This window comes from Triturus cristatus, chromosome 7, assembly GCF_964204655.1.
Source record: "Triturus cristatus chromosome 7, aTriCri1.1, whole genome shotgun sequence".
Lineage (NCBI taxonomy): Eukaryota > Metazoa > Chordata > Amphibia > Caudata > Salamandridae > Triturus > Triturus cristatus.
Window position 1 is genome coordinate 1,284,830,467 of NC_140590.1, and position 22,172 is coordinate 1,284,852,638.

Sequence of the window (22,172 nt, forward strand, 5' to 3'; positions counted from 1 at the left end):
CCTTTTCCCTTTTCTGTTTGTGGTACTTATACCACTATTTTAGTATATGGTTTGAGTGGCCACCAGGGCCTATCCATATAAAGTGCAACTTCTGTGTATTCTAACGTATTCTTGTTTAACGATTTGTGCTCCTGTGCTCATAAAGAGTCTAGGGGATACTTTGAGAAATAAATACATATATATTTTCAATATATATCTGTGTGGTGTCCTTTCATTGGTATAAAAGGGGGTTACATTTGGTAAAACAGCCTGCTTAACACGTTTCACGAGTTTAGCCTCAAAGACTGCTTAGCCTACGCTACCACTAGGGCAGCTAGTCCGAAAAGGTTGACTTACAACCACACCATAAGGGTTGCTTGGCATGGTACAAGGTGGTCACTTTAACTAGTGAACATCATATACCAGGCCAACTTCTCACACGGTGTTAGCTAGGTTTCTCTGTTCATGTAAGCAGTTGCTGCATGGTGAAATTGTCCAAAGGTGTATTCCTTCCTCTGTGTACCCTGACATCTTCCCTGCAGGGTGTTCCCAATATTTAGCGCTGAGCTGTGTGTACATTGGCTGGGTGTGTGACGGACTCCTTCTACTTTGCACATGCATGCTGAGCAATGTCTCCACCTGCATCATTCGTGGCACCCTTGGTAGTCATTGTACTTGTGTATGTGGACTATTGACATGACTTCATGTGGACATGTTTTCATTTCTGCGCTATGCATGCGTAAACTCCCAGCCTCGCACACATGTGGTACATGTACTGCAGGGTCTTTGTGCACCTGACTGACAATTGTGGCCATTGGATCTGTGGGTACTCCACCCTTTTTCTTTCCATGGGCACTGCTGGGGGCCTCTGCACCCACCCCTCCTGTCTCTGGGCACTGCTGGGAGGACTCTGCACACACCCCTCCTGTCTCTGGACACTGCTGGGAGTGTTAGGCACCCACCCCTCCTGTGTCTGGGCACTGCTGGGAGGACTCTGCACACACCCCTCTTGTGACTGGGCACTGCTGGGAGGACTCTGCACCCACCCCTCCTGTGTCTGGGCACTGCTGGGAGTGTTAGGCACACACCCCTCCTGTGTCTGGGCACTGCTGGGAGGACTCTGCACACATCCCTCCTGTGTCTGGGCACTGCTGGGAGGACTCTGCACCCACCCCTCCTGTGTCTGGGCACTGCTGGGAGGACTCTGCACCCACCCCTCCTGTGTCTGGGCACTGCTGGGAGGAATCTGCACCCACCCCTCCTGTGTCTGGGCACTGCTGGGAGTGTTAGGCACACACCCCTCCTGTGTCTGGGCACTGCTGGGAGGACTCTGCACCCACCCCTCCTGTGTCTGGGCACTGCTGGGAGGAATCTGCACCCACCCCTCCTGTGTCTGGGCACTGCTGGGAGTGTTAGGCACACACCCCTCCTGTGTCTGGGCACTGCTGGGAGGACTCTGCACACACCCCTCCTGTGTCTGGGCACTGCTGGGAGGACTCTGCACCCACCCCTCCTGTGTCTGGGCACTGCTGGGAGGACTCTGCACACACCCCTCCTGTGTCTGGGCACTTCTGGGAGGACTCTGCACACACCCCTCCTGTGTCTGGGCACTGCTGGGAGGACTCTGCACCCACCCCTCCTGTGTCTGGGCACTGCTGGGAGGACTATGCACACACCCCTCTTGTGACTGGGCACTGCTGGGAGGACTCTGCACCCACCCCTCCTGTGTCTGGGCACTGCTGGGAGTGTTAGGCACACACCCCTCCTGTGTCTGGGCACTGCTGGGAGGACTCTGCACACACCCCTCCTGTGTCTGGGCACTGCTGGGAGGACTCTGCACCCACCCCTCCTGTGTCTGGGCACTGCTGGGAGGACTCTGCACACACCCCTCCTGTGTCTGGGCACTGCTGGGAGGACTCTGCACCCACCCCTCCTGTGTCTGGGCACTGCTGGGAGGAATCTGCACCCACCCCTCCTCTGTCTGGGCACTGCTGGGAGTGATAGGCACACACCCCTCCTGTGTCTGGGCACTGCTGGGAGGACTCTGCACCCACCCCTCCTGTGTCTGGGCACTGCTGGGAGGACTCTGCACCCACCCCTCCTGTGTCTGGGCACTGCTGGGAGGACTCTGCACCCACCCCTCCTCTGTCTGGGCACTGCTGGGAGTGATAGGCACACACCCCTCCTGTGTCTGGGCACTGCTGGGAGGACTCTGCACACACCCCTCCTGTCTCTGGGCACTGTTGGGAGTGTTAGGCACCCACCCCTCCTGTGTCTGGGCACTGCTGGGAGGACTCTGCACCCACCCCTCCTGTCTCTGGGCACTGCTGGGAGGACTCTGCACCTACCACTCCTGCATCTGGGCACTGCTGGGAGGACTCTGCACACACCCCTCTTATGTCTGGGCACTGCTGTGAGTGTTAGGCACCCACCCCTCCTGTGTCTGGGCACTGCTGTGAGTGTTAGGCACCCACCCCTCCTGTGTCTGGGCACTGCTGGGAGGACTCTGCACCCACCCCTCCTGTGTCTGGGCACTGCTGTGAGTGTTAGGCACCCACCCCTCCTGTGTCTGGGCACTGCTGGGAGGACTCTGCACACACCCCTCTTATGTCTGGGCACTGCTGTGAGTGTTAGGCACCCACCCCTCCTGTGTCTGGGCACTGCTGGGAGGACTCTGCACACACCCCTCCTGTGTCTGGGCACTGCTGGGAGGACTCTACACCCACCCCTCCTGTGTCTGGGCACTGCTGGGAGGACTCTGCACACACCCCTCCTGTGTCTGGGCACTGCTGGGAGGACTCTGCACCCACCCCTCCTGTGTCTGGGCACTGCTGGGAGGAATCTGCACCCACCCCTCCTCTGTCTGGGCACTGCTGGGAGTGATAGGCACACACCCCTCCTGTGTCTGGGCACTGCTGGGAGGACTCTGCACCCACCCCTCCTGTGTCTGGGCACTGCTGGGAGGACTCTGCACCCACCCCTCCTGTGTCTGGGCACTGCTGGGAGGACTCTGCACCCACCCCTCCTCTGTCTGGGCACTGCTGGGAGTGATAGGCACACACCCCTCCTGTGTCTGGGCACTGCTGGGAGGACTCTGCACACACCCCTCCTGTCTCTGGGCACTGTTGGGAGTGTTAGGCACCCACCCCTCCTGTGTCTGGGCACTGCTGGGAGGACTCTGCACCCACCCCTCCTGTCTCTGGGCACTGCTGGGAGGACTCTGCACCTACCACTCCTGCATCTGGGCACTGCTGGGAGGACTCTGCACACACCCCTCTTATGTCTGGGCACTGCTGTGAGTGTTAGGCACCCACCCCTTCTGTGTCTGGGCACTGCTGTGAGTGTTAGGCACCCACCCCTCCTGTGTCTGGGCACTGCTGGGAGGACTCTGCACCCACCCCTCCTGTGTCTGGGCACTGCTGTGAGTGTTAGGCACCCACCCCTCCTGTGTCTGGGCACTGCTGGGAGGACTCTGCACACACCCCTCTTATGTCTGGGCACTGCTGTGAGTGTTAGGCACCCACCCCTCCTGTGTCTGGGCACTGCTGGGAGGACTCTGCACACACCCCTCCTGTGTCTGGGCACTGCTGGGACGACTCTACACACACCCCTCCTATTTAACAATATGTACGCTTAGAACATACACGTGTGTGGGTTCGCTCCATGGGGGTACGGGTCGTACTTACACTGTTGGGGTGGGACGTATACGTACGCGGGTGAGGGTACGTGTCGTACATACACGGTTGGGGTGGGGGTACGCTCCATACGTCCACGGGTGAGGGTACGGGTCGTACTTACACTGTTGGGGTGGGACGTATACGTACGCGGGTGAGGGTACGTGTCGTACATACACGGTTGGGGTGGGGGTTTGCTCCATACGTCCGCGGGTGAGGGTACAGGTCGTACTTACACTGTTGGGGTGGGTGTACGCTCCATATGTCCGTGGGTGAGGGTACGGGTCGTACTTACACTGTTGGGGTGGGAGTACGCTCCATACGTACGCGGGTGGGGTACGGGTCGTACTTACACTGTTGGGGTTGGGGTACGCTCCATGCATACGAGGTGGGGGTACGTGTCGTACATACACGGTTGGGGTGGGGGTACGCTCCATGCATACGCGGGTGGGGGTACGGGTCGTACTTACACTGTTGGGGTGGGAGTACACTCCATACGTCCGCGGGTGGGGTACGGGTCGTACTTACACTGTTGGGGTGGGAGTACGCTCCATACGTACGCGGGTGGGGTACGGGTCGTACTTACACTGTTGGGGTTGGGGTACGCTCCATGCATACGAGGTGGGGGTACAGGTCGTACATACACGGGTTGGGGTGGGGGTACGGTACGTACATATACGGTTGGGGTTGGGGTACGCTCCATGCATACCCTGGTGAGGGTACGGGTCGTACTTACACTGTTGGGATGGGGGTACGCTCCATACGTACGCGGGTGAGGGTACGGGTCGTACATACACGGTTGGGGTGGTGGGTACGCTCCATGCATACGCGGGTGGGGGTACGGTCCGTACATATCCGTACCCACTCTGTGGAATGCTTGTGCGGGCTGTACCCAGGCCTTTGCCACGTGGGTACAGCCGTCCCGCCATTGTTGGGGTGACGTAGGTGTGGGCGTGGTACGACTCGTACCCACGCTCTTAAGGCGTGGGTACGGGACTTACCTGTATTGTTGTGTTGCCGGTTCGCGTCGTCAGGCACTTCCGTTGTGGCGGACGCTGGCTTTGCTGGACACGCCCCCACCCCCTCGTAGTGACCAGGGCCTGGGGGTCAGGTATGTCCAGGGCATGTGTGCTGTGTGACTTGGGTGGGGGTTTTGTGGCCTGCCCCTGGTCCTGCCCCCCCCCTTTCCCCCCTCCCTTTGTTGTTCTGACCTTCTGCGGCGTCTGCGTCGTAACCTGTAGAGGAGGTCGACTGCTATGAGGGCCGGGATGACACGTAGGTTCGGGTCCATGTCTGTCCGTCACGTACAGGTACTCCTTGTTCGCGTCGTACTGATTTCCCGGCAGTTATTGTCCGTGCGGGATGACGTCGGTGCGAATCGTAATTCCTGGTTCGTGAATGGCAGGCTGCGTGCGTCCCGACGTCACGTCGGCGCTTTCCCGGATCGCATTTGTATGTTTATTTTCGTCGGTCGGGGTTTTGTACGATTCGTACGGAAATTGAGTTTCCGTGCGAATCGTAATTCCATGTTTGTATATTGTTACGACCGGGTACGCGTCGGACGGAGAATATGCTCCGTCCGACGGTTCGTACCCGGTTTTTACAGGATCGTAATGGGCAGGACTTCCCTAACATAATTTCACATACTTTTCCAGAAATGGCGCAACAAAATGATGCCATCTCATATACCCACTCATTATCCTATATATGCATGACCATAAATGTCAGACTCACCTTCTTGTCTTCCACATTGTATCAAAGTGTTTATTGGATCAAGGATGAAGGTTGACCCAGAGGGGGGGACATCAGTACTAAGATGTGAAAGAGAATCAGAGTAACAGCAGTAAGCACACTAATGATGCAAGGGAAAACATAGGAGCAATGCACCTGAATGATATTAGTATGCTTTCAAGTGGATGCTGGCTTGTTAGAAGAAAGTAGGGATGCCCTTTCACCAAACGAAACAAGCATTGGCATAGCCAATAGGTCTCGCCTTTGGGACCTTATAATTGTTTAGCCATGCAACAGTTGCATAACTAAATACTTATAAGGTCGCAAAAGCGAGACCTATTGGCTATGGAAAGCGGCCCTGCGGCCGCGAAAGTAAAAGTGATCGCAATCAAACATCAAAGCGGCCGTGCAGCCGCTAAAGTGAAAGTAATCGCGGTAAAGCGCGGCGCGCTCGCCCTCGCACATGCACTGTAGCTCCAGGCTGGCCTGGTAGCACTTTTTGGAGCCCTCTGAATAAGCCTCGCCAGACCAGCGCATGCGGTGGGTCAGGCGAGACCTAAAAGGTGGTGTGAAGGTAGTCCCATTTGCCGATTAACCAATGGGAGTGAGCCCATGCTGCCTTTTGTCCCAGCGAGGGGCTGCTCACCACATCCCCGATGTCGCACACACACCACTGAATTCCAACAGTGCTTCTCAGAATTTACAATGCACCTTATAAACTTGCTGGGTAAAACATTCCTGTAAGTAGCACCCTCAAAATGAAACACAAGTCAGAAGTGCAGACCGGGGATGCTAGAATTGGTGCTCGTATAAATAAACAGAAATAGAAACCCACATATAAAACGCACTCAGTGTCAGACCATCTGACGGTATATTTGAACGTTCGATTTAAACAAGCATTTGCAATGCAATTGGTCTCGCATTCGTTAAATGGAGAGCTATTGGCTTTGTAAATGGGACTGAAATGTGGTGACTGCCTGGCTTTGTTTTTAAATTTATTGACTCTTGTAGCAATCGCGGCACACCGCGCCTTAGCTTTAGATGTTAAACGCTAAAGCGTGGTGTTTTGCCATTGCTATAAAAGTTACTAAATAGAAAGCAGTGGTGGCTGGTTACATTTGAAAGTGGTGAGGCGTAAAAGCTCGGGAAGAGTGCCCTGAAGCGATGGAGCGACCCTGAGAAAACTCTTTTTTTTAGAGTGGGCAAATGGTGTACTTTCAAGCAAACGTGAGAAAGCAAGAAGGTCAACAATCCACTTGTGAGTTTCCACTCCTCCACAGCTCGTCTCTCATCCTCCTCAGACTCTGCTCTCCCCCAGCCGCTCTCTCCTCACCTCCAAGCCTCCACTCTCCCTCCAGTCTCTCTCTCCTCCATCTTCAAGTCTCAACCTCTCTCTCTCTCTTCCACCTCCATAGCTCCGCTCTCTCTCTCAGTCTCTCCCCTCTCCACCCTCAAGCCTCTGCTCTCCCTCAGTCTGTCTCCCTCCTCCTCTTCCAAGCCTCCCGTCTCCCCCAGCCTCCCCCTCCTTCTCCTCCAATTCTCCAATAGATGAGCCAGCCAAGGCCAAATGTAGACTTTTCAACATTTCAAAGGCACCCACAATGGAGAAAGAAGCAAGAGCCCTACAGAGACACAAACCCTACAGAAAGGCACGATCATCATCCCTACAGATGCGAGCCCTGCAGAGGCATGATTAGCAGCGAGCACCAGGGTCGCCTGTTCTCTCCCTGTGGCCAGGATGCCCCCTGTGCCTGAGTGTCCCTGTTCAGTTCCAGATGATTGCCATCAGGTGTGTTCATTCAATGCAGCTATACTACAGTGCCGAAACACCGTCTCCCAGAATGCACTAGGCTGTCAGATTAACACTCAAGCCTTAAAACACGGGGCTCTGACAATATGGAGCCAGGTGATAACCCCAGTTAGTAGCACTAGATCTGGTTTAACCTCTTGTAAGCAGAACAAGACCCCCCCAAAACTGTGTGGCATATACTGAAGTTCTTTTAGCCTCAACTCCAGACATTGCCCTGCGTTTGGCTTCTGTAAATTCTGCGAGGGGGCATTAATTGTCACAGATGCCCCTGCTGCAGGGGCAATCTTCACACAACAAAACACAGGGTCTGGTGTGTGGTGGGGTTGCTATGGAGAAAAAGAGCAGTATCACCTGGGTGAGAGGTAGTGTCAGAGAAGCTTGGCACGAGAACGTAGCAATAGAACGTGGCTCGAAGAAGCTGATAAAACACTACGGGGAAGTTAGAGGGGCCAAAGAGAGGGCGCAGGGGAGGACAGCCGGGTGGGGAAGGATTGGAGCGAGAGCACAAGACGGGCAGGAGAGGTAGGACAGAATAGATGAGAGGGAGGGACAGGGAAGGCAAGAGAGAGGCAGGAGAAACGAAGAGAGTCCCACGCAGATTCATGCTAATGAAATCCCTGGCAACCTTACTGACTGGCAAATTTTATCACTGGCACGCTAGCCCCCGCCATTTCACTCTCACTGAGCCGAAAGACAGCTGCTGGCAGCCCACTGCTCTCCAGCTCTTCAAAGCCCAATGGCACCCCATCACACCATCGCACTAGCCGCCGCCCCGGCAGCTCGGCAACGTAACCTGTTCAACACTCTTAATTTAAGTACACCTACAGAGATACCCGCTGTCACAGTGCCAAGGATGGCGAAAGAAGAACATCGTTTTTCATCTACTCACTCCTCTCCTTGGCACAGTGCGCCGTACCTCTCAATTACACGCACCCTCTTGGTTACTTGTGCTAGTCTTGTCGCAATGATGCCCGGCAGCCGTGGCTCGCGGGGGGGGGGGGAAATAATTAAAAAACAAAACTTACCTCACAGCCGCTCCGCGCCACCTCTGCTCCCCTTGGCGCCTTAACGAACGGCACTGGAGTGGACTGGCAACCCCTCTCAGCCAATCCTGGCGCTGCCAGCACCGCCAGGTTTGGCTTGGGCATGGTTACTACTCGCCCGCCTGCCCATTAGGAGACCAAGGTTTGAGCCTTTGCTCAACCCTCGCTCTCCTAATGGGCATGCGCCAGCCAGAGCTTACACTCGTGCGCATGACTGGGCACGGCTGAAAAATTCGCCGACCTTCACCACTCATGTGCACTTGTGCTGCTGCCTGCCCCCTGGTCTGACAATCATGTCAGTCAACATGACGCCGGACCGCCCACCCCCTTCAGACTCTGAAGGGGGTGGGCGGTCTGACGTCATGCTGACTGACATGATTGTCAGTTCTCCCTCGGCGTCTTTGAACTTAAGTAAACTGATTCAGTTTACTTAAGTTCAGAGACGCCGAGGGAGCTGTGGGCGGGGGGGCTACGCCCCAATGGACGCACCGCGCCTGATAGAAAGACATTTGCGGCCGACTTTTTTGTTTCTATTTATTTACTATTGTAGCAATTATAGCACGCCGCGCTTTAGCTTAATATGTGTAAAGTAAAGTGATGCGTACCGTCATTGCTATAAAACGGAAAACAATGCACCTTCCGCCCGCCATTGTTTTTCTATTTATTGACTTTTGGAGCAATAACGGCATGCCACACTTTGGCTTTAGATGTTTAAAGCTAAAGGGCGGCGTGCCACCAGTGCCACAAAAGTCACTAAATAGAAAATAAAAGTTGTGCGCCTGCCATATTTATCATTTATTTATTTACTTTTGTAGCGATCGCAGCAGATAATAGGCAGCATTGATCTGTCATGTTAAAAATTCATTTTGTGCTTTGGATATGTCAGGTTTCTGGCGCAAAACGAATTTGCTGAATGGTGTTGTCATGCAAGCTCCCAAGTTAAAGATAGGAAAGTAGACCTTATTTGGGTATGTCATGGTAAGTGTTAGGAAATCTCAGGCTCACATGTTTCCCAATTTTACTGACCAAGCTACGCCCATTTGGATGTTAAGGCGGCAGTAGGGTTCTGAAGTTGAAGTAATCAGTCCTGTTCTGATGTAACAACCTGTTCCTAATCGCCTCACCTTCCTGACTCCACAATAGCTCAGATCCCTTAACACCCTTCTCATATCCCCACCACCCTCCTCCTCCACAATTTCCCAACATGTCCACCACTCGAATTAAGTCTGGAATTAACTGCTACAAAATCATTTACCCTTCTAACCTGACTAAAGCTGCAGCAAAACGTTTTAAGCATAACACCATTGAATGTTTCCCTGATTCCCTTTTTGTTGATCAGTTTTACAATGGTCGTTATGGGAGGCTCAAAAACGACCTCATTTTTTTCACGTACGATATCCCCTCTTGGTCCACCAGTTTTTACAATTCCCTTAACGTCACATCCTCCTCCTCTATCCCTCATGGGAAACAGCTAAAAATTTCCCCCTCTGCGTGTTTCAATGGCTCCCTCACTATTTCACTCTATAACAACGGTACGGTCATGATCCAAGCCAAAGACACCTGTCTCTCTCTCTTTGACCACCTCTTCCCTTCCCTTATCCCCCCCTGCGACCGGGTTATCCCTTGACTCTTCATCTAGCTCCACCAATTACTCCCTATCTCCTCCCCTGACTCCCCCACTCTCTAATAGGCTGCACCCTTGGGAGACACAGGTCGCCCCTCTGCCCTCCCCTCCCACTCTTCCCCCCTCACAGTATGCCCCCACCCCCCCTTCACTTCAGCCTTACCTCTAGCTAACACGCTCCTCGTCCATTCTGCACCATCCCGGCACTCCATTCTCATCTCCTCCCCCCTATCCCTTTCTGCCACCCCCTTCCTTATTCCACCTCTCCTCCAGCCTTCTCCCCTAGTTAACTTTCCTTACGTTCCCCTTATTCCCTCCTCCTCTCTTTTCCTCCCCCTCCCCTCACTATGTACCCCAATGTCCCCACAAATACATTCATTTTCTCCCCTTCCCCACACTCCTCCAGCAACGCTGTGCTACCCCCATTCCCCCCCCGGTAATCCTTTCCCTCTCTCGGGCCGAGCTGATCCACTTCCTTTCTTCAACTTCCCTATCTCCCAACCCTCCCCACTCTGCCAGATAGCCGCATCCTCACAGCCACCACCTCACCTAGCTGCCAGGACCTCTCCAACTCCCTTCCCTCTCTTCCTCCCAAACCTCCTTCATCCCTATGACTCCCCACACCCCTCCCCTCTCTCTCCGCCCCACCGCCCCGCTCCTCTTCTATCGCCCCCTAATTTTGTCCTTAATTCCTATCCGTCTCGCAACGCCAACAAAGACAACTCCCCTTCCACCCCTGGTGCACCAACTCCTGCTCTCATCCAACACCCTTCCCCACCTCTGAACCCTATACCCCTACTCCCCTCCCGCTCCCCCACCTCTCCCTGCCTTCAACCGCCAAGTGCACCTCCTCCAGTCTCCATCGAGTCACCCAACATGCCGTGCTCTGCCTTACTCTCACTGGAAAATAAGCTAGGCTCTCTAATCACCTCCATCTCCCAACTTGAAGCTACCATTTTAGCTTTAATCTCCAAGATCTCAACTTTTCCATACACCTCAATTCCTTTGGAAAACACTCGCCCTCCCACGAGATGCACCTCGCCCCCACACCCCATAATAGCTAAGCATAGCCTGTCATCTGCAAATTCTCAGAAGCACTCGAATGCCACCCTTCTTCCACTTTCACTTACCAGTAACCCTGCTATCTACACCATTCCGACCATCTCCTCTGTCAGAACCACTCGTCCACCTAAACCCTCCAGAGCACCCTCATACAGGTGCAATATCCCCATCACCCCTCATAGCCCAAGTGCCCCCGTCACCAAAACAGTCGCGACAGAGCTGCGCTGTATGCTCCACAACTGCAGATCTGCAATAAAACACAGACTTGAAATATCCGATACCATCAACTTGCACAATATTGACATGCTCTTCCTCACAGAGACCTGGTTCAACGATACCTCTCACTCTATGTTTGATCTCCTTGTACCCACAGGCTATTCTATACTTAGAAATGACAGAATTGACAAAGTTGGGGGAGGTGTTGCAGTCATCTTTAGAAACTCCCTTCAACTTAAGGCTCTTCCTAACAGCTCCTTCCACACTTTTGAATGCCTATCTCTTGAGCTTCAATTGCACCACCGCTCTCCTCTCAGATTCCATGTTATCTACCACCCGCCTGGAAGCAGCCCTTCGTTTATGGAGGAACTCACGGACTGCATCAGTGACCAATACTCGCAAAGTGACAATCAGATCTTCGTGGGTGACTTCAATGTCCACTGGGGCTCGCCTCAAGACACCTATGCGAGCTTACTGGCCACCTTCCTCTCCACAAATGATCTTATCCAACACTGCACTGAAACAACACACTCTAAGGGCTCAACCCTGGACCTTGTCATTTCTAAAGCAGGCTTGCTGACCATCGCTACCACTATTCATGTAGACTGGTCTGACCACCTCATCATCCCATTCTCTCTTCAGCTATCACACTCTATAACTCTCGGCCAGCCTAAGAGGGCTACTTCCTGGTTCCGTGACACTAAAAACATTGACCTCAGTACCCTCTGTGATTCTGCTTTGCTATCACTTCCAAGGCTAGACCCGGACCTAGATGTTAACAAACTCACCTCCCAATGCCTCACAGTCCTTGCAGTCGAAATCAATAATGTTGCTCCTCTCCAAAGCAAAAAGAAAAGGCCCGCTCCCTCAGCACCTTGGTTCAACAAATCCCTCTATGAAGAAAGGAAGTACCTAAGAGTCCTTGAGAAACAATGGAGACAAGCGCCCTCCACCGAAAATCTGGCCACGCTTCGTTCAGCAAGATCCAAGTACCACAAGCACATCTTCCTTGGAAAAGCGTCGCACTTCAAATCCCTCCTTGACTCAGCCAAAAATAGACCCAAAAAACTATTCGACCTCATCAAGAACCCAAACAGCTCTCCCCCAACCTCCAAATTGAAGGATTCCACAAAGAAAGCTGCGGAATTCGCTATATTCTTTGATGAAAAGATGAAATCACTTGTAGATCAGGTCATTCATCCTACCCCTACAGAGGAGCGCAAATCCTTAACCATTTGGCAAAACTTTGACCCCCTCTCTGATGATGCCCTCCTTAAATGCATCCTCGATACAAAGCCCTCTAACCATTCTCTTGACCCCATCCCTAGTGCCATTGCCATTGACTTCTATACCCATTCTCTCTCCTATTGGACCACTCCGGTCAACCTCTCCCTCAGTCAAGGCTCCCTTCCTGTTTCCTTCAAAACTGGGCAGGTCACCCCTCTGCTTAAAAAACCCACCGCTGATGCGAACGACCCTAACAACTACCGTCCCATCACTAACCTACCCTTTCTTGCGAAAATCACAGAAAAATGTGTAGCGAAACAACTCTCTCGCCATATCAAGGACAATGATCTTCTGGACAACTTCCAGTCCGGCTTCATTCAAAACTGCAGCACTGAAACAGCCCTGCTGCTAGTGATTGATGACGCACTGCGGATACTCGATTCAGGGGAGTCTTGTCTTCTAATTCTTCTTGACCTTTCTGCAGCCTTTGACACTGTCAATCACAATACTCTCCTTAACACTCTGCAACAGAGAATGGGCATGGAGGGCACTGTGCTCAAATGGTTTGCCTCCTTCCTCTCTGATAGATCCCAAATGATCAAAATAGCGAACAGTCTTTCATCTCCTTTAGCGGTCGGTTAAGGTGTCCCTCAAGGCTCTATACTTGCACCCACACTGTTCAATCTCTATTTAGAACCGTTGGGAAATCTCCTGAGTAAATCCGGGATCCACTTTCATCTATATGCGGACGACACTCAAATCTACCTCAAGGTGGCCTCCACTCACGATCTCTCCCTCCTAAGCTCTACTCTCGACTCCATTCAAAACTGGATGTTAACTCATCAACTGGTCCTGAATCCCTCCAAAACTGAATTCCTCCTCCTCTCCTCCTCACTCTCTCCTCCCCCAGTGCAATCATGGATGGATCAGATTAATCTACTGAACAATAAACCCATCATTGTCGAGAGCGCAAAATCCCTTGGCGTCATACTCGACAAAAAACTCAATCTACTCTCCCACATCGATTCCATTGCAAAGTCTGCTCGATACCAACTGCGCCTTCTTTGGGGGATTCGTCGCTTCTTCCCGGAGCACGACCTTAAAACCCTGGTCCAATCGCTGGTTGTCTCCAGATTGGACTACTGCAATTCTCTTCTTACTGGCCTGCCCGAATCCCACCTGTCCCCCCTGAAGTCTGTTCTCCATTCAGCAGCTCGTTTCATATATGGGGCCAAAAGAAGCGACCACATCACACCCATTTTATCCACCCTCCGTTGGCTTCCCATAGAGGCAAGATCTATCTACAAGACTGCCTGTATCACCCACAAAGCCTTGCACTCATCCTCCCCTCGCTACCTGGCGGATAAATTGAAACTCTCTGGTGGCTCCAGACCATCACGGAATGCAGAAAATGTATTGCTTGAACCTCCCACTTTCAAGAAGGAAAGATCGATGGCCCAATCCTTTTCAGGCAACGCGGTGAGAATTTGGAACTCACTTCCGCCTCAGCTCCGGACCACCACCTCTTCCCAGGCCTTCAAAACTGACCTCAAATCTCTCCTCCTTCAAAGACACTTCCAAATTTAATTCACGCCCTATATTTTCTGAAGGAAGTCCTTCCATTATAGGAAATTCTGTTCTCCATGCCTATAGAAGTGCCTTCTCAGTGTGTTTTGTGTTTTGAGTGTCTGCCATATATTGCAGTATTATACTTTTACTTGTATTTTGATCGCTTTTGTAACTTGCACACATGTCACTTTCTCCTTTTGTAACGTATCGTATGCTACCTCTTGTATTTTGTTTGCTTTTGATACATGCACTACGGCCACCACTGCCTCATGTAACGTAACTTTTGTTTTAGTGTTCTGAGTGTCGGCCATTTATTGCAATTTTTTTTCTTTTTACCTCTACGTGTACTTTGTATGCTCTTGTAACCTGCACACTGCACTTTTTCCGTTTGTAACGTATCGTTTACTACCTCTTGTATTTTATTTGCCCTTGATACTTGCACAATTGTCACTATTGCCTCATGTAACGTACCATTTGATTTTGTAACATGCTCACTTGTATTTTTGCTCCGTATGTATCATTACTGCTGCTATTGTGAAGCGCTCTGACACCTTCGGGTAAAGTCCGCGCTATATAAAAACGCATTAAATAAATAAATAAATAAATAAAGGGAGGAGGGCTGCCTGAGCTTTGGAGCAGGATCAACTTTGAGCGGAGGGGAGCCTGAGCTTTGGAGCAGGATCAACTTTGAGTGGAGGATTGTCTGGATGTATAAAGTGTAATCCTGAAGCCATGGGAGGCGGTTGAGTTCAGGACACAAAAACACGTCTAATTGAACCACCCCCCGGTGAACGAACACACTCACACACACACACACACACACACACACACCCCTTAAGCAGATGTCAGAGTGCAAGTTAAAAAAGCCGAGGGCTGACTCCAGTCAATCAGGCTCCAAGTCCGCAAGTGTAGAAAAAAGCACCGATTTCATTCACGTTCGTCTGTTTGCTTTAAGTCTGGATGCTGGTTTATTGTGACACGCAAGGAAAATCACTCCGTGAGCAGTTCCAGTACATGCTTACAGATGTAAGCTACAATATGTAGCATTTGAATTCCCTGCCTTGCACGCATGTGAGGTGCTACTGCGTTTCAGTCTGTGAACATCTACGCCGAAGTGGGAGATAAGTGTGCGACCGCCCCTGAATACAAAGCTTGGAGTACTGCACTTTATAAAAACATATACATTTTAAAAGAAAAGCATTTTGGCGGTGCGCGCGATAATAAAGTTGCGCGGCAGCCGTTTGCGCTTTATAAAACAAGCTGTCCCCATTGCCAAAGCACCAACATAGTGCTTACTGAGTAAATTAAGGTGACAGTATAACGCCGCAAGTAAAAGATCCAGTTCTGATGGGGGGTCACAAAGGGAGACAGGGCGGTAACAAGGAGGGACTAAGAAGCCTCACTATCAATCAGAAGCCAGCGTTTATCATGGACGATGACGCCAGCCAATGAAACATATGGGCGGGGCTTCCACACCACTTCTAAAAAATGCCCTAATACAGCATGCCTCGCAACTCTAGGCGAGACCTAAAAAAGACAAAAAAACTTTTGTGCATGTGGGAGCGCATAAAAAACATTTCATTTTGCCAAGTGTGTAAAGCCCTCCTCAACAGAAAGTAAACAGAGTAAACACTAGCGCATGGTTGAAGTGCTCAAAGACAGGAACGGAGCTCGGAGCGCCATCTGTCACAGCAAAGGTGACGATAAACTGGAACGGAGTGTCTGAAAAGAGCACTAGTGTTATGGGCAGAAACCAAACAAAAATAAACAGGAACATAGCAATTGGAACCCAAGCGCTTGTGTTACAGGCAGAAACCATACACGGTGGGTACAAGTAGGACAAGCATTTGCAATGCAATAGGTCTCGCATTTACGCAAGTTTGAGCTATTGACATTGTAAATGACAATGCATTTTATTTATGTTTTGGTTTTTAAAACATAAATAAAAGGCGGTGTCATTTACAATGCCAATAGCATAAACGTGCGTAAATGCGAGACGTATTGCATTGCAAATGATTGTTTCTTGTCCAACCTCCACATCTCAGGCAAAGCTACGTCTGGAATTCTGCTTGACCAAACAGCAATTTTTGCAAGAATCATGTGTTATCGGCTTTTGGCATGAATGCAAGATTGCAAAACGTGGCTCACTAAATTATTGTTATGTCCCCAGCTTGAGAAAAGCAGATCGAAAACGAGTTTCCGCCCACTCTGTCAAGCTTCACCGAGTGCTAAACAATTTAAACGTGCAAAAAGCCTGGGAAACCAACTCTTTACAGCAACTGTGCAAAGTAATACTAAGTTATGAAACGTGTGCTATTTCATTTTAACCAGACTTAAAATTCGTCCAATCGCTAAAACACGTCTGCATATTACTATCTCCCCAAAAACACAATGCAGGCTTACCTGGCAGAAAGCTCTTCAATGACATCTAAAAACGAGTTTGAGCTATTGGCATTTTAAATAACAGTGCCTTTTATTTTTGTTTTGAAAAAGAAAACGAAAAGAAAAGGCATTGTTATTTACAATGTCAATAGCCCAAACTCGCGTCAATGCGAGACCTATTGCATGGCAAATGCTTGTTAATTACTGCTAGGTCTGAGAAGCGGAAGGACGCACCCCACGTAAAACCCTGGGCACACTTCGACAATAGACCTGCCATTAAAATAATCTTAAAAGGTGCACATCAGGAGCTACTTTGAAACTAGCCCCGGTCACCAACCGTCTACCAGCCCGTCGATGCTGTTGCTCTACGCGGGCATTAGTTGGGCTACCTCCTCCCTGTGTCAGCAAACTGTGCAGTTGGTTTGGCTGTGATGCAGTAGACCCCCTCTGCTTTCCCGCGGATCCGGCACTGCGGGCAGGGATTTCAACCGCTCGGGCCGGGGGTGAGTGTACAGCGGTTCCGCCCCCATCCCAGCAAGTGGCGGATTGTAGGGAGGGTGCGCGTTGTCTACCGTTCTAGCCGCTTGGACCCCAACCGCCACATCACAAGAATCGCGTGAGTCCCGGCGCGTGGCCGCTCCTCCCCGCCTCCAGCCCCGCCCACGGAATCCCTGCTGCCGGGGCGTGTGAGCGCCTGCACCCGTGGGAGCAGCTATGGAGGAAGAAGAGTTGATGCTGGCCATGGCAGAGATCCCTGTGAGTACCGCGGCATCTTGGGGAGGGAGGGTTGGGTGCGCCTGGTATGGGTAGGAACTCAAACGTTTTTCGTGCCATATTGTCCCTCAGCCTTCTTACAACCATTTGTCCCTCCCCCATAACTGCCTGTGATCTGCGGCATTGTGGACTGTGCCCTCAGGGAGCAGGGTCAGCCCTGCCTCCCCCCCAGTATTCCGCAGGATATTGTTTTCTTTGTGCCCCTGGGGGATGATTTTAAGCAGCGATAAGCGGTGGTAGATAAGCCTGTCAACTGTTTAGTTATCGGGTTGAAAACTGTAACGCGATGTGCATAAAATAGTTTATTTTGAAGCATTGTTATTGCGCTTTGGCAAAACTTGGTATCTTCGAAATCACGGGAAATTAACTATTGGTCCCCCTTGCTGCCGGAAGTTCTTCTATCAGTCGTGGTCTCTCTGCACGTGTCCGCCTATTTAAAAAAAAAAAAAAAGTGCAAACACAGCCTTCGTGCTTTAAAAAACCAAAGGTCATTATCACAGCATGCCGACAGGCGCCCCACGCTGCGGACCTATAATTAACTCAGCAGGCACTCAACGCGCAAGCGCGTTCACAGCGAGAGCGAGACCTAAAAAATTACGAGGCTGGTGAGGACGAAAGTGAAACTGCTAGCTGGCTTGCGAGGGAAGGGGGACAGGAGATGTGCACGCCGCGTGGCTGCAAGCGCGTACACCAACTCAAATCCGCCAAAAGCCTGCGCGTGCACATCTCCTGTCCCACTTCCGAGGCAAGTCAGCAACAATAGATCTCGCCGAAAGCAGCGCTTTGCGCTGCATTCGCAGGCGAGACCTAAAAAAGCAACAGGGAAGGCCATGGGGGCAGAAGTAACATGGAAGGCGGGGGTGGCAGAACCTTGACGAAGGACGAGGTTTGGGGCAGCAAAGGGAATTGCGCAACTGAGTGGAAACAACGTGGAAGTATGGGGAGAAAGGGACGACACAGAGCTACATGAAAAAAAGAGTGGCACATGGGCGAGAGAGAGCAATGTGGATTTGGGTAGAGAAGCACGTGGGCAAAAAAAACACACTGGGGAGATTTACACAAGGATGAGTGCATCACGGAGGGTGTGGGGGGGAAGCCATACCGGCGAGAGAGAGCAATTCCGTATTTAGCGTCAACAATACATGAAAACCAAATGTAAATTTCAAAACTTTACATGCAGCTCTAGTACTTTAGTTTCTAGTTTTTATGCCCGTAGGTAATTATTGAGTGGGGTGCCCTATCTGGCGGAGAGTGGCCAGTAGGGCATTCACTAACCAGCAGAACCATAAACAGGATCTGGCACTCACTTAAATGCCCTGTAATCACGATAGAAACAGCACGACTTTTGGTTGTCAAAAAAACTTAGACAGAGAATCCTTCGAATTTTTAGCAATAAAGGACCAGATGTACGACCATTTCATTTAGCGCCTTGCAATTTGCGACACACATTGTGAGTCGCAAATTGCGAGGCGCTAACTGAAATGTACAACAGTGTGTTTAACACGGTTTGTGATTCCCAATGGGGCCGCACATTGCGAGGCTCATTAATATTAATGAGCCTCTTGCAATTTGCGAGCCCATTGGAAATGCCAGCCCTCCCAGGGATGGTGGCCTGCTGGGCTCAGCAGACCACCATGTCTGGGACTGCTTTTAAATAATGCAGTTTTTTTTATGCAGCCTGTTTTCCTTAAAAGAAAACGGGATGCATTTTAAAAATTTTTTTTAATGTTTTTGTTTCCTTTTTTAAGGGCAGGCAGTGGTCCCTGGGAACACTGCCTACCCTTAAAAAATAATTTTGCATGCATTTGCAAAGGGGAAGGGGTTATGCATTCCCACCTACTTGAAGTAGGTGGTAACTGCGGTCGCAAAACATTTGTACATGGTTTTGAAACTCGCTAATTGGAAGGGAACACCCCTTCAAAATGGCGAGTCGCAAAACCTATTTAGCAAGTCACAAAAAAATTGTGACTTGCTAAATAGGCTATATACATGGCACAATAGGTTTTTGCATGGGCAAACGCGTTCACAAACCAGTTTGCGCATGCAAAAACGGGTCGTACATCTGACCCTGAAATGTTAAACCTCTCTACAATTTTTAATATCACAACAGCAGACGTTGATTCAGTCTTTTTCGTGGAGATCAAGTCAGTATTAAAACAGGAATGAAATGATTATACATCTCTTCTTCAGTAGCACCAGATTAACACAAGTAATGTTTGGTCAAACTAGCCAATAGTCTTGGAAGTATTTCAAATGTTACCTTGGTCCGGTGTGGAGATGGAGAGCCAAGGGACTACTAGGACTACTAACATACATGGTGATCTCTTCTTCCAACATGGCGCCACGGTAAATGCCAGAGCTCCTCTCAGCCTAGACAGGATTGCATCAACCATGCAGCTAATGTACAAAGCGATCTGCAGGCCATGAGAACAATCTACTAATGGCCCCCAGATCCCCGTGTACATTAGCTGCATATTTGCAACTCTATAAATGCCGTCGGCTGAGCATGTTTTGTTCAGAAAGTCAAAAAACACAACAATCTTAAAACATGAGCCGAGGCAAAAGAAGAAAATAGTGCGCAGAAACGAACATAAAGGGACAATCGGGAAACGCTACATGTAAAACGGCCAGGCTCCATGGGAGGGAGCAACACACAAAAAGGAGGGACAAAAATAACTGATTCACCAGAGAAAAGCAAGGATTTTCATAGGGCACACAACGGAATGAATAAAAAGTGATGGGCATGCTCTAAGCCTAAGGAGTAGATACAGAATGTCTCGAAGTGGCAATGCATGCGCTGCCTAAGCGAGACCTAAAAAATGGTGTGAAAGCCAGAGGTGATGAGAGTTCATTGTAAAAACTACCAATAAATCAATTGACAAATTAAACTCTTAAGTTAAACTTGGAAATAAATGCGCTCTCGAGGGCCCCTGTATTCTTCTCCAGAAAATAAGAACAAGAGACGAGGGTCCCTACACCTGGTTTAGAACCCTACAAGATCTCAACAGCCAGATCTCTGCCAGCAGCCTCAGGGAAAAAAATGAGAAGCAGGGAAAAGAGGAGCAATAACGATGATCAAAACAGGTTAGAGTAACTCACTATAAATGTCTTGAGATTCTGGATTCAATTTAAGTCCCCATCCATTTGTTGCTTATTGTTTCTGGCTACATTGACATTTCTAAATGAGAGGTCTATCCTCTGCTCTCTGGTTATTGTAGTTCTATTCCAGAGGAGCCTTTCCTTCTAGGATCACAGCTAAAAACTTCAGTAAGGTGTCTTCACTGAAGGGACTGGGTGAGATTTGCTCTCCATGCATGTGGCAAGCTTCCCAAATGCAATTTTGAGAACTAATTAGCTAGATTTGCAAGGATTCCTTACTGATTCACTCATTGGAGAATTAGGGGCATTCAGTAGTAAGAACATTCCAATTACCTTTTGTGAAGCATGGTCAGAGACAGCCATGCTAACCCACTCATGATGAGCAGATGCCAACAAAGTCCACACTGAGCCTTTAATGAAGGTGAGATCCTCAAGATGGGGTAGAAAATCAGAGTGGTCACACTGAAGGAGTGGGGACATACAGGACAGACACACATTCGAAAAGAGCAAGAGAAAAACATTATTGCCCTGGTAGTCATTGGCCTCCTGTGGATTTGGCAGTTTTTTTTACGAATTTCCCAAGAACAAAATGCAATTTTCTCCCCACTAGTGATAGGGCATGGAGAAGAGGGTGGGGTGGATGGGGCTTTTCACAAAAAGGAAGAGACTAGGGTACGCTGGGACTGAAGTGTGAGCTAGAAGGTGGTCTAAACTAAGTGGTTCTTTACCTTTTTACTTCTGAGGACCCCCCACTTAATCACCACTGGAAGCTGGGGACTCCAGCCTAAGTCACGTTTATTATTTGACCCTTCTAATCATACACAAAAATATAGAAACAAGTGGTCATCAAATTATATAAAGGATGAATTATTTTATTTAGTTCACAAACATCCAAAATAATTTGTTTTTATTTTAATGGGAAAGTTAAAGTTTTTCAACATTTGGTTTTATTTGTAAAAGATGAAGCAAACCACTAGACTCTAGCATATCACTTTGTTTTATTTTCCTCCTAATGCATGCTTTCTTTTTGTCATGCATATCAGTGCTTCAACTGAGGCCACCAATCATTAATACTTAATCTGTTTCCTATCATTGTGTGCTGCTCCCATGAATCAAGCTAAGGATACCAACTTCATATTTAACTCCCAGTTTCAAATTCAAAATACATTTATAGAATGTTTCAACATTTTCAAGTTTGACCCCCTCAATAAATGACGCCGACCCCCAACTGCACATGGATCACAGGTTACTAGTGCTGGCCTGGACTCATTCCAGCCTAGCCAGTGGTCCAGAAGTGGTTGTTGCATCTCGGGAAAAGGGTGTTAGTGGAGTTCCTTTCTGTGGAAGAGGCTTTGTGAAGACCAATGGTTTTCTAGAATTGAATAAGTTCTATAAGGGGGAAGCACATTTATTTATGAAAAAAAAACTAGAGAGTAAATGTTTTGTAATTTCACAGCTCTGTCCTGAATTGCAATGAGCTGCCTGCCATGTTTCTTTCATAGTCTTCATCAAACCTTTCATTCTGGGCTACAGTGAAGTGGTTCTTCCAGTCACCAGCAATACCTGCGCAAATGGAGAGAATATTTAGAATTACACATTGGAAGTTTCAAGAGGATAAGATGATGTTCATTTTTGACAGATAAAGGAGGTGGCATGGTGAAGTATAGGTGGAGGTTGACTAAATATCCTCCTCTACAGCAGTCTGATGAGTGAAGCTATGGAGGGGGTATGTTTGTGGAGACCAAATAAATATTGGATGAGTTCATTTTTATGACTTTATTTCACAAACATGCTGTTTGTTGGTTTATGTGCTACAAATAGCACTCACTTACCACCTATGCCCTCATTACGAGTTCTCCGGATTTAGATCAGGGATGCGGAGGTGGTAGAACATATGATTATAGATGGCAAACCCACACCTAAATCCAGGGACTACAAGTTATTTTCCCTGGAGTAGTGAATAGCATGCTGACATTGAATAC

General features: G+C 49.7%; 1 protein-coding gene and 1 long non-coding RNA gene across 3 annotated transcripts in view; one reads left to right on the forward strand and one right to left on the reverse strand.

Annotated features, from left to right (window-relative positions):
* LOC146811892 (uncharacterized) overlaps positions 1-22,172 on the forward strand; it is a 252,533-nt gene that overhangs the window by 152,261 nt on the left and 78,100 nt on the right. The gene's annotated exons all lie outside the window — the stretch shown is intronic.
* The window catches only part of LOC146811894 (sulfotransferase 1 family member D1-like), a 226,479-nt gene continuing 225,353 nt past the window's right edge, over positions 21,047-22,172 (reverse strand). The window contains exon 8 of the mRNA XM_085618858.1: positions 21,047-21,753. Coding sequence (XP_085474984.1) covers positions 21,641-21,753 — 113 coding nt within the window. The 3' untranslated portion in view covers positions 21,047-21,640. The remainder of the gene's footprint in view (positions 21,754-22,172) is intronic.